The following is a 12,335-nucleotide window of genomic DNA, read 5'->3' on the forward strand; positions in this document are numbered from 1 at the left end:
TGCAAGTGTTCTGACCTTCTTGAAGATTAAGGAGGTTTGATAGGCCACCAAACACTCTAATAAACGTTTACAAATGTATTGTTGAAAGTATTGTGACTGGTTGCATCATGGTCTGGCATGATGATCCAGCAATTCGAATGTACAGAACACAGGAAGCTGCAGAGCAGCGGATCCAGCCCAGAACATCCCTCCCCGCCGTCAGTCATATCTACAGGAGCTACTGCCTCAAGAAGGCAACATCTCTCATCAAAGATTCCCACTGTCTAGACCACACCATTATGGATAGGGGGTGCAGAGGCCTGAAGACATACACTGCCAGGTTCAACAGTAGCTACTTCCCTTCAAACACTCAGCTCTTGAACCAACTGACACAATCCTAATCACAGCCTCACTATAGCAACACTGTGACCAGTTTACACTTCAGTGGACTTTGCATTTTTAGTCTAATTATGTTCTTTCTTGTATAATTTAGTGTAAATTATGTTTATGTTTTTTCTTGTGAATGTTATGCGTTTAAAACTTAGTGCCTGTGATGCTTTTGCAAGTATGTTTTTCATTGGATCTGTACAAAGTATTAATACAGATGACAATAAACTTCACTTTGATTCTGAGATGCTATCCAATAAACAGCGTATGTTTCGTAAAACCATTGTGTTTCCAAACAGAAAGTTTGACTTACTATAAAGAATGTTTGGCTGCATGTACTATACAAGACACACGGTCGGCGTCTACATAGTCATAAGCAAACTCTTCTGGGTCAGCCTTGGATCCCGATTCTGCCAGCAGAAGGCCCAGCCAGTAACCCATCTCTTCTGAAGACTTGGCCTACAAAAAGAAACAAGAACTTTCATCATGTCTAATTTGTTGCGTTTCAAATTTTCACCATCTCAAGCCGTGTCCTCCTTGCTGTGTGGGAAGAATAATTACTACACAGAAACAGGATTCATTGCTGGTCAAATTTAAGTGTTTTAGTTTATTTTTATTGAGGTACACTGTAGAACATGCCCTTCCAGTCTTTCAGGTCACGCCGCCCAGCAACCCACTGACTTTAACCCTAGCCGAATTTACAATGATAAATTAACTTCCTAACCGGTAAGTCCGGCTGTGGGAGGAACCCAGAGCTCCTGGTGAAAACCCACGCATTCCATGCAAACTAATAAGCCTGATACAACGAACACAAGGGACCTCAATTCCTTTATAGACATGATGAATCAAATGAGGAGGATGCACAGCTTCCTTACGGATGACGTCAGAATTGAACTCTGAACTCTGACATCCCAAGCTGAAAGACCATTGCTTTAACTGCTACATAACCTTGGCACCCTGATATTCTTTCTGTATTGATCTGACCTACAGAGCATGCACAAGTTTTGCAGAAACTCTGCTTTTTATTTGATGAGGTGAATTCATCAGATTTTTGGGCTTTGGTGCTCCTCATCAGTGTTCCTGTGTTTTCTACTACAAATATTGATCCCTTTTTATTGTTTTATGAAACCTATTGGTACTTTTACAGACCATGACGGTAACATAGCAGTTAGCATGACACTGTTACAGCTTGGGATGTTCTGGAGTTTGGAGTTCAATTCTGGTGCTGTTCTGTAGGGAGTCTCTAGCTACCTACCCTATGGAATGCGAGGGGTTTCTCCAATCCTCCGGTTTCCTCCCACAGTCCTAAGGCACACCGGATAGGTCAATTGGTCATTGTAAACTGTCCCATGATTGGGTTAGGGTTAACCGGGTTTGCTGGGGGTTGCTGCAGTGATGTCACTCAAAGGGCTGGAAGGCCTACTCCATGCTCAATAAAATAAAGAAAACTGCAATTCTAGCAAATCAAGCCAATGCATCTGAGGCGAAGAATGATCCTAAGATGCCATGTCTTTTCCTGTACAGAACTTTGCCATTTTGTGGCATGAAATTCTTGTATCAATGGATGACCAATATCTGGTGCCTGAAATATTGATACAGTTACAAAGAAAGCATGGCAGTGGCTAGATTTTGTTAGGAGTTTGAGGAGATTTGGTATGTCACCAAAGACACTCTCAAATTTCAACAGATGTATTGTGCAGAGCATTCTAACTGGCTGCATCACCAGGAAGAGCTGCAGAGAGTTGTAAACTCAGCCAGCTCCATCATGGGCACTAACCTCCCAGCATCGAGGGCACCTTCAAAAGGTGATGCCTCAAAAAGGCAGTATCTACCACTAAAGGCCACTGACCCCCAGGGTGTGCCCTCTTCTCACTGCTACCATCAAGGAGGAGGTCCAGGAGCCTGGAGACACACCACTCAATGATTCAGAAACTGCTTCTTCTCCTCCACCATCAGACTAAAGGTAAAGAGCTGGAGATGAAGGGATCTGAGAGATGAGGAGAGTGGATTACAGGAGAAAGGCAAGGAAGGGCAGCACCAAGGGGAGGCGTCAGGAAGGTTAGAAGAGATAAGAGATCAGAGTGGGGAACAGAAGAAGAGGGGAGGGGGAGAGGGAAATTTTCTTTATTGGAAATATTCATGCCATCAGGTTGGAGGCTACTCAGATGGAATATGGAGGCTGCCTGATGGTGGCTTCATCTTGGCACAAGGAGGCCATGGACCGACACATTGGAACAGGAATGGGAATCAAAATTAAAATCTTTGGCCACCGGGAAGTTCCGCTTTTGGGGGTTGGAGTGGAGGTGCATGACAAAGCGGTTCCCAAATTTACCAATGGAGAGGAGGCCGCATTGGGAGCACTGGGCACAATTGAAACAGTAGTTCATTTGTAGAGTTTCTAAGTCTAGAGAATATTATTTACACCAGCAAGAAAAGAATGGACTAATTGACTTCTTCCTGCATTGTAAACATTCTACGACTCAATTATTCTGTACACTTCATGATGAATTAGAGCGACCATGCAGAGTTAAAGTTACCTCCAGAGAAGCTATTTCCTCGCCATCGTGTAGAATGCGGAAAGAATATAAATGCTCTGGACTAGAGTCAGGAATAACCTCACAGCCTTCCAGGTTCAGGGGTTGTTGAACTGATTTGTTTTTGCTTTTGTCTTGGTAGAAATAAATAAGTCCATTTTTAACTTGACACCACCGTGTGCGCCACTGGCTGTTCATAAAAACATTCAAATACCCTGGCAATAGAAGAAGCAAATCCACTCACATCATTCAACCCAACACAAACAAAGATACAGCTGGAATGAATCTCTCTGATAGTCCCGATCAACACTGACTCTGTTATATATCTTCATAGCTTTGTCTAACATCTGCAGATTCTGTTATTTACAACCAAGTACGGGGCCTTTACTGTTCCATCATCCCTCTGTCTCAGACACTTTACGCTGACCACACAATTTTAATTTGCTTCCATTTTAAAGTGCGAGAAATGATAAGGAGAGGGAACACATAATCATCAGATCCTGACAAACTATGTGGGATAATTGCCTTTTTTTTCTCTCTTATTTAGCCAGGGTTTTAGCCTCCTCACTGTCAGCCTACCCTGTCTGTATTTTAGCCTGAAACAGCTGTTTAGCTGAGATTCTCCTGCAAGTTACTGACACTCTTGTTAAGATGAGAAACTTTTATTTCTCTCACTAGTCTTTTTCAAGATCATGACTCAGATTTAAGTTCATAGGTATGGTTTTGGGGACAGTGAGGGGAGTTAGGTGTCAGGTTGGGGTTTAGGGACAGGGATGCGGGGAAGGTAGGTGTCAGGTTGAGGTTTAGGGACAGGGATGTGAGGGAGTTAGAGGTCAGGATGGAGTCTCACTCTCCGTTCTGTGCTCTGTATTCAAAGGACAAAGCAGACTCAGAGTTTAGGACTCTGCTCGAAGGCAGTGACATGAAGGGCTGACAAAGGACTCTGTGGATGTTAGGCTGGCAAGCACTGTGGACAAGAACCAGCAAGGATGAGGGCAGGTGGGCCACCAGTCAGCTAGAACCCCAGGTCAGTTCGTCCCGGGACAGGACGTCTATGCAAACAGAGGGCATGAGAGCTGGTGACCCCCAAGTATGTTAGTTGATGAGTCAAGGGTTCATGGTTTGTGATACTGTTGTCAGCTAGTACTGGGTCGGTACTAAAGAGTGAAGCTCAAAGTTTGATTAGAAGCCCAGAAGTCAAAGCCCAATGGCAGAAGCTCTGTGTCTATGGGTCGGAAGTCCACTGTGGAAATTGGAAACCCATTGTCCACAACTCTGTTGGAGGCCCAGCAGCCTGCCCTGCAGCTGGAGGCCCGGCAGCCTGCCCTACGGTATGAAGCCCAGCAGTCTGCCCTACGGTATGAAGCCCAGCAGCCTGCCCTGCGGCTGGAGGACCAGCAGCCTGCCCTGCGGCTGGAGGCCCAGCAGCCTGCCCTGCGGTTAGAGGCCCAGCAACCTGCCCTGCGGCTGGAGCACGTTTGGGTGGATACAGGTGTCAGTGGGAGGGAAGAAAGGGGCTTGTCCTGCTGTTGTTGCTATGCTGTGTTCCGTGTCATTCTGATGAACACTGCAGACGTGCTGTGCTGGTGCCAAGCTGTGTGGTGACACTAGCGGGCTGCCCCCAGCTCATCGTTCATTGTTAATCACATGTACATTGAAACATACACATACATGTTTCAATGTACTGTACACATGATAAATACAATAAGTCAGAATCTGAACTCGGAACAAAAGCAGGTATACATTTCCAATAAATAACTTAGATTGTATTCCTGGTTAGGAATGAGATTGAATGTTGCAGATACAGACACTCAGTGAAATATAATGAATTAACTCTACCAGTTTATTCTCCCAATCTTTAGCTCTATTCTGAGGGAAGTAATTACCCTTGCTGAGACCATTAGAATATCAGGGAAAGCAAATAACTGGAAGTAAATAATGGAGATTACAAAGTTGTTGTTCTTGTATGTTGTGGTTTAAGTCAGTTCAAAGTTCAAGGCACATTCATTAACAACGTATGAATACTGTAAACAAGCTTGCGATCCATTTTGCAGGCGGTTACAAAACAAAGAACCAGAATCAAACCAATTAAAAACCCACAGAACAAAGACCATCAAACACCCAATCTGTGAAAAAAGAACAAATCGCGCAAACAATAAAAAGGCAAAAAACAATTAACACTCTGAACCTTAACCTCAGAGTCCCTGAAAGTGAGTCCACAGCCATGTGGCAGTTCAGTTCTGAGGTGAGTGAAGTCTCGGTGTTGTCTCTGAGGTGAGTGAGGTCTCGGTGTTGAGGTGAGTGAAGTCTCGGTGTTGAGGTGAGTGAGGTCTCAGTGTTGAGGTGAGTGAAGTCTCGGTGTTGAGGTGATTGAAGTCTCGGTGTTGTCTCTGAGGTGAGTGAAGTCTCGGTGTTGAGGTGAGTGAAGTCTCGGTGCTATCTCTGAGGTGAGTGAAGTCTCGGTGTTGACGTGAGTGAAGTCTCGGTGTCTCTGAGGTGAGTGAAGTCTTGGTGTTGAGGTGAGTGAAGTCTCGGTGTTGAGGTGAGTGAAGTCTCGGTGCTATCCCTGAGGTGAGTGAAGTGTCGGTGTTGTCTCTGAGGTGAGTGAAGTCTCGGTGTTGTCTCTGAGGTGAGTGAAGTCTCGGTGTTGAGGTGAGTGAGGTCTCGGTGTTGAGGTGAGTGAAGTCTCAGTGTTGAGGTGAGTGAAGTCTCGGTGTTGTCTCTGAGGTGAGTGAAGTCTCAGTGTTGAGGTGAGTGAGGTCTCGGTGTTGAGGTGAGTGAAGTCTCGGTGTTGTCTCTGAGGTGAGTGAAGTCTCGGTGTTGAGGTGAGTGAAGTCTCGGTGTTGTCTCTGAGGTGAGTGAAGTCTCGGTGTTGAGGTGAGTGAAGTCTCAGTGTTGTCTCTGAGGTGAGTGAAGTCTCGGTGTTGAGGTGAGTGAGTCTCGGTGTTGAGGTGAGTGAAGTCTCGGTGTTGAGGTGAGTGAAGACTCGGTGTCTCTGAGGTGAGTGAAGTCTCGGTGTTGTCTCTGAGGTGAGTGAGGTCTCGGTGTTGAGGTGAGTGAAGTCTCGGTGTTGTCTCTGAGGTGAGTGAGGTCTCGGTGTTGAGGTGAGTGAGGTCTCGGTGTTGAGGTGAGTGAAGTCTCGTCGTTGAGGTGAGTGAGGTCTCGGTGTTGAGGTGAGTGAGTTCTCGGTGTTGAGGTGAGTGAAGTCTCGGCGTTGAGGTGAGTGAAGTCTCGGTGCTATCTCTGAGGTGAGTGAAGTCTTGGTGCTATCTCTGAGGTGAGTGAAGTCTCGGTGTTGTCTCTGAGGTGAGTGAAGTCTCAGCATTTTCTTTATTTTTACACACCTTCATCAAGATCTATTCAGCATTTTTGACCAAACATGAAATGATTTTCGTAGTACCATTCCACCTGTACTGCTAACAAATTTTTTTCTCAGAATGAAAAAAATAGAAACATTGTGAATCTTAAAAAAATTTACAAAGAAGGGGAATGTGGGTTAATATTTCAGATTTTCATAAATGGTTCCATCTGAAGCATTAGGTTGTCTTTCTCTTGTCTCTGTCCAACATGCCCCCACTCCCAAATGACATGGAGATGGACACTTCTCAAATCCCAGAAACATCCTCATATCAACGACTCTGATTTGCAGGCACAGTCTATGACCAGCTGTAGAAGAGATTTATGATGACCTCAAACCCAGCAGAAGATTCATGGTGTCCCAGGAAGCAGAGTTATGGGAAGAATTGTTTTTTGAGGTTGTTATGGGAAGTTTCTGATCGGGGCAGTCTGGCTCTGCGGCCGAAGTTAGCAACTGACACAGAGCTAGATTGAACTGAACTTCAACTGAACTGAATACGCCTGGATTGCTTGGATGATTTGTCGTTTGATGTTTTATATTCTGTGCTTTTCGCTCATTTGTTTTGTCATTTGTGTGATTTGTTCTTTTTTTTGTGTGTTGGAGGTTTGATGTTTTTTTTGAACCGGTTCCATGGTTTTTCTTTCTGTTTTACCGATGTCAGTGGGAAGACAAATCTCAGGGTTGTATACTGTGTACATACTTTGATAATAAATATACTTTGAATCTTTTGAACCTTTGGTCCATTTGTAACGGTTCACTCGCAGGGGGGTGGTGGGCATGCATTGCAAATGAGGCAAGATAAAGACTGCAGTGACTCTGACCTTCCTATACCCTACATTAACCATCTATAGCTGGCATTTCAAAGCACTGGAGAGGTAACGTCAATGTTGCTTCTGCAAAGCCCCCTGAATTCACTGGCAGAATAAGGGAACTAACATTATCTTCCTCTCCCAATCAAAATATTGTGGCCCTAATTAACACAATGGGCAGGCCATGTTGACACATGTTGGCCACCATACACTCAAACCAGGCATTGTATTCCAAACACTGTCACAGCAATAAATTACCAGCTGGGTCGAGGAGACAATTCAAGGAAGTTTCTAAAGCCTTCTTGAAGGGTTTACAGTTGTTTACTTATTTATTGAGCTACCGCGTGGAAGAAGCCATTTTGTCCCTTTGAGCCACGCCACCCTGCGTCCCCCGGGCAGCAGTATAGTCGCATTGTTTATTCCAGAGACCAGCTGATTGTGCTTATGCCGGCCGGTTTAGCGAGCAGAGCGGCGGACACCCCTGCTGAAATCCGGAGGAAATCACACAGAGGATGCAGAGGGGGATCACAAAGGCGAGGAAAGAGGACTGAGTCGAGACAACGGAGACTTATGGAGAAGAGGATTTCGGTGGGTAATAAAATGGTCCAGTTGACGTCACTAGCCAGGAGTCAGAGAACATTTCGGGAGTGCAGTGTTATGTGTTTTACTGAAACGTGGCTGCACGAGGACATACCCGACCAAAACTTTTCCATGGATGGCTTCCAGACCATTCGGGCTGACTGGAAGTGTGCTGAGAGCGGTAAGCGTAAAGGAGTTGGGGGTTTGCTATTCTGGTTAACAACGGATGGTGCAATCCTGGTCCTATTACGATTGAGGAACGTGCGAGGATATTGAACTTTTTGCTGTTGGACTCTGGCCATATTCCACCGAGATACAACACTGGGCGTCATGGGAGGTTGTTCCTGCCTGTGGCCATCGAACTTTGCAGCTCCTCCTGTGGAGGGTCAGACACCCTGAGCCAATTAGCTGGTCCTGGACTTATTTCCATCTGGCATAGTTTGCATATTGTTGTTTGATTGTTTGTGGTTTTTGTATTGCTATATTTATGCTCTATTCTTGGTTGGTGCTGCTGTAACGAAACCCAATTTCCCTCAGGATCAATAAAGTATATCTATCTATCTAACCCTAGCCTAAACATGGGACAATTTATAATGCCCAATCAACCTACTAACCAGCACATCTTTGGAATGTGGAGGAAACCAGGGCACCCGGGGAAAGCCCACACATTCCACTGGGAGGACGTATAGACACCTTACAGATAATGTCAGAATTGAACTCTGAACTTTGATGCCCCGGGCTGTAATAGAGTCGCGCTAACTACTACGCTACTGAGACGTCAACACCCCCTGCCCCCAGATGATTCCTGGGACCTGGCTGATGACCAAATCAAAATGGCATCTGAGTTGAGATGGCATTGAGAGCTTCGAGACACTTTGGTGGGAGCACATAGAGCTGAGCATATTGGGGGAAGTAGCTACACTGTTGCCTGCCCCCGTTAAACACTCCCATTCCAGCCCTGGTAGAAACTGTACATCTCATCTCTAGAATCCACAGGTCTAAAACTGATGCAAGTCCACCTTAACTCTGAGGGATGGTCTGGAAGGACAGGGGCCAAGTGCAGCCAAATGGGACTAGCTTAGGTAAGTAAATTGGTTGTCAAGGACAATTCACGCCAAAGGGGCTATATGCATGATTTAGAACTTTAAGTTCAAAGATCAAAGTTTAAAGTAAATTTATTTGCAAAGTAAGTATTTGCCACCATACACTACAGTGAGAGTTTTATTTGCAAGCATTAGATTCTACAAATGCCTAAAAATTCAGCACATTTTATTCTCTAAGAATCACAGCTCTGGGCTCTCTGTATAGATAAAGAAATTGTAAGACATTAGACGCTGAGGCTGTGACCTACAGGCTGCAGTGATGACTGGCTTTGTGGCTGTGGACTCACTTTTTCAAACCTCAGTTGTCTGCTTGCTTTTGTTGCTTGTATGGTTTATTTCTTTTTGCACAATGGGTGTTTGACAGTCTTCTTTCTTTAATGGGTTCTATTGGGTTTCTTTGTTTTGTGGCTGACTGTAAAGAGATGAACCTTAAGGTTGTATTTAAGACCATAAGGCATAGGAGTAGAATTAGGCCATTTGGCCCATCGAGTCTGCTCCACCATTTCTTCATGGCTGATGCATTTTGCGTCTCAGCCCCATATCCTTCCATGGCCTGACTAATCAAGTGTCTATCTACCTCGGTCTTGAATATACATAAACACTTGGCCTCCACAGCTATCTGTGGCAAAGAATTTTATAGATCCACGACTCCCTGGCCAAAGAAATTCTTTCTCATCTCCTTTCTAAATGGATATCCCTCTACTCTGAGGCTGTGTCCTCTGGTCTTAGACTCCCCCACCATAGGAAACATCCTCTCCACAGCCATTCGAGGCCTTTCAAAATTCGATAGGTTTCAATGAGATCATCCCTCTTCCTTCTAAATTCCAATGAGTACAGGCCCAAAGCATTAAACACTTCTCATATGATAGATCTTTGAATCCCTGAATCATTTTCGCGAACCTACTTTGAACCCTCTCCAATGTCAGGACATCCTTTCATAGATAAGGGGCCCAAAACTGCTTACAATGCTCCAGGTGAGGCCTTATAAAGCCTTAACATTACATCCTTACTTATAGTATACATACTTCGATAATAAATGTATCTTGAACAATGATGAGTTGTACTTGGACATTCCCAATGATAAATGATAAATTCCCAATAAGTGCCTGGTTCCCATATATTAAAATACAGCACCACCAGGTGGCAGTGTCTCTACATCCTCGAGGGAAAAAGAACACACTTACCTGAAGCTTCTACATTCTTCTTATTATTAATGGGAATCTCCACTGAGATGGGCTTCTTTTTCCCAAGATTCATAAAGCTACTCAGCTTCAGACCAGCATTTTTGAGATCCCCAATGCTCGATTTCTTTTTCACTAGCCACAAAAGAAAATATCCAAGTTAATGTAATAGTGGGAGGCCCCCAATGTTTTGACCCCATCGTTATTCTGTCTTTTAGCTGCACTGCCCCAAATCACATGTATATTTCTGAACCAGAACTTTACACAAATTTCATTCCAAGCTTTAACTCAAAAATTAACACTCATAATCCCAACTTGTGTTCGGACAATCACCTGAAAGGAAATAAATTATTAAATTTATGTATTTAAATACAGATACACATTTTGGGCAATGATGGTCTCCAGCAAATTGTTGGTGAGGTACTATACTCTGATAATGTCACTAAACATTAAATGTAAATACAAAGTTTCTGTCTTGGAGATTGGCAGGACTTGCAAAAGTCTTAGACACACACACACACACACCTAGGATGCCTAAGACCTTTGCACACTGTAGTAATTTTATGTATTGCACTCTACTGCTTCCATAAAAAAAAATTCATGGAATATGTGAGTGGTGATAACCCGATTCTGTTATGGGTCTCTATTGAAGACTGAGAGTGGAAAGGGGCAGGGAGAGGGGAATCACGGTTGGGAAATGGAGAAGGGAGAGGGGAGAGAGCGGGAAGCACCAGAAAGACATTCTGTAAAGATCAATAAACCGATTGTTTACAATCAAATGACCTTGTTTGGTGTCTAAGGGCTGGGTATGTCTGCACCCGCACCACCTCCCACCTCTGGCACCTGTCCCACATCCCCTCCTGCGACACTCCACCCTCACCATTTCCGACACCCTTTGCTCACGTCATATTTTCAAACTCGCTCTCTGCCCCACATTGGCATTGTACAGTGCTGTGCAAAAGTCTTAAGCATCCTGATTATATATCTGTGCCTAAGACTTTTGCACAGTACTGTATATTTGCAATTATGAATGCCTCTAACAAATTAGGAATTATTATCAAGATCTATACCATAATTATTGGCCTCCTTGGTTAAATGCTTCCTTATGGTTACAGAAATAATATTCACCTCAGGTCTGAGCTTTGTTTTGGAGGAAAGCTGGAATAAGGTTTGAAGTCCCAGTAGAATCCACATTAAATGAGATTATTTATTACCCCTCAACCATCAGGATCTTGAACAGGGGATAACTACACTCATTTGCTCCATTTTTGAGATGTTCCCACAACTAATGATCTCATTTTATAAGATTCAAGTACATTCATTATCAAAGAATGTGTAAATTACACAACCTTGACATTTGCTTGCTCACAGGTAGCCACAAAGTAAGAAACCTGAAAGAACCCAATCAAAGAGAGAAGAGAATCAAAACAAAAATAAAAGGCCAACACTCGATGTGCAAGAGAAAGAAGGAAGATACAAATTATGCTAACAATTGAAGCAAACAGCAGCATTCCGAAACAAAATTGAGTCTTCAGATCCGAACCCCGGAGCAGCCTGCAGTAGGCCCAAAGCCTTGTTTATCAGTTCATCATTTCAGCGACTCTTTATCTTGTTATTTTATGTACTTATTATTTTTCACAATTTATTTATATTTGCATTTGCAGAGTTTGTTGTCCTCTGCTGTCTGGTTGATCTTCCATTGATCCTGTCACAGTTACTATTCTCTCGATTTGCTGAGTATATCGGCAGGAAATTGAATCTTAGGGTTGCATATGGGAACATGTATGTACTCCGATGGTAACATTCACCTTGAACTTGGTTTGTGATGGTATTGAGAGCATCAGTCCAGGAATCAGCTTCTCACAGAAGTGGCAGGAGCACATCACCACACAAACTGTCCTTCTGGCTGATCATACGAATCTCAGAACTGGAGTGAAAACAAGTTATCAGCAATCCTGAAGGACTGACTGAGAAGAAAAGCTGTTGTGGACTCAGCCTGTATTTGGGGATGGGGCATTTTTCAACTTTTTCAGTATTGTTGGGTTGATGCCAGTGCTGTAAATGCAATGGAACAGCTTACCCAAAAGTCCCCAGATCTACGCATTTCTCTTACCTCACTTAATTAAGTACGAACAAAAGATCACTTAACAATATAGCCTTGTGTTTCCAATTGGGTACTTTATTGTAGAATTTGTAAGCAACGTCAGTACCCAGATAGTGATTTAAGGTTCAAAGGCACTGTGTTTCTGATCAGTGTGCTTTACAGTTCCTTTGATACTTTTTTTACTAGTCAGTAAATAACACTGAAGTAACATCATTGTTTTGAAAATTAAAACAAAATGTTTAGGCCAAAATTGTTCATTTCTGAAACAGTGGGAAGAAGTTTAACACAAGTTGAGAAAAAA

The 12,335-nt window shown here is 43.7% G+C and overlaps 1 protein-coding gene across 3 annotated transcripts in view; it reads right to left on the reverse strand.

Annotated features, from left to right (window-relative positions):
* afap1l2 (actin filament associated protein 1-like 2) overlaps positions 1-12,335 on the reverse strand; it is a 276,181-nt gene that overhangs the window by 23,273 nt on the left and 240,573 nt on the right. For 2 of the 3 annotated variants that reach the window (XM_072239587.1, XM_072239586.1), the window contains 3 exons: positions 9,934-10,065; positions 2,904-3,115; positions 680-825 (listed from right to left, as the gene is read on the reverse strand). In XM_072239587.1, coding sequence (XP_072095688.1) covers positions 680-825; positions 2,904-3,115; positions 9,934-10,065 — 490 coding nt within the window. The remainder of the gene's footprint in view (positions 1-679; positions 826-2,903; positions 3,116-9,933; positions 10,066-12,335) is intronic. The other variant, XM_072239585.1, reaches the window with a different exon arrangement.

Source organism: Mobula birostris, chromosome 21, assembly GCF_030028105.1.
Source record: "Mobula birostris isolate sMobBir1 chromosome 21, sMobBir1.hap1, whole genome shotgun sequence".
In the NCBI taxonomy this organism is placed as follows: Eukaryota; Metazoa; Chordata; class Chondrichthyes; order Myliobatiformes; family Myliobatidae; genus Mobula; species Mobula birostris.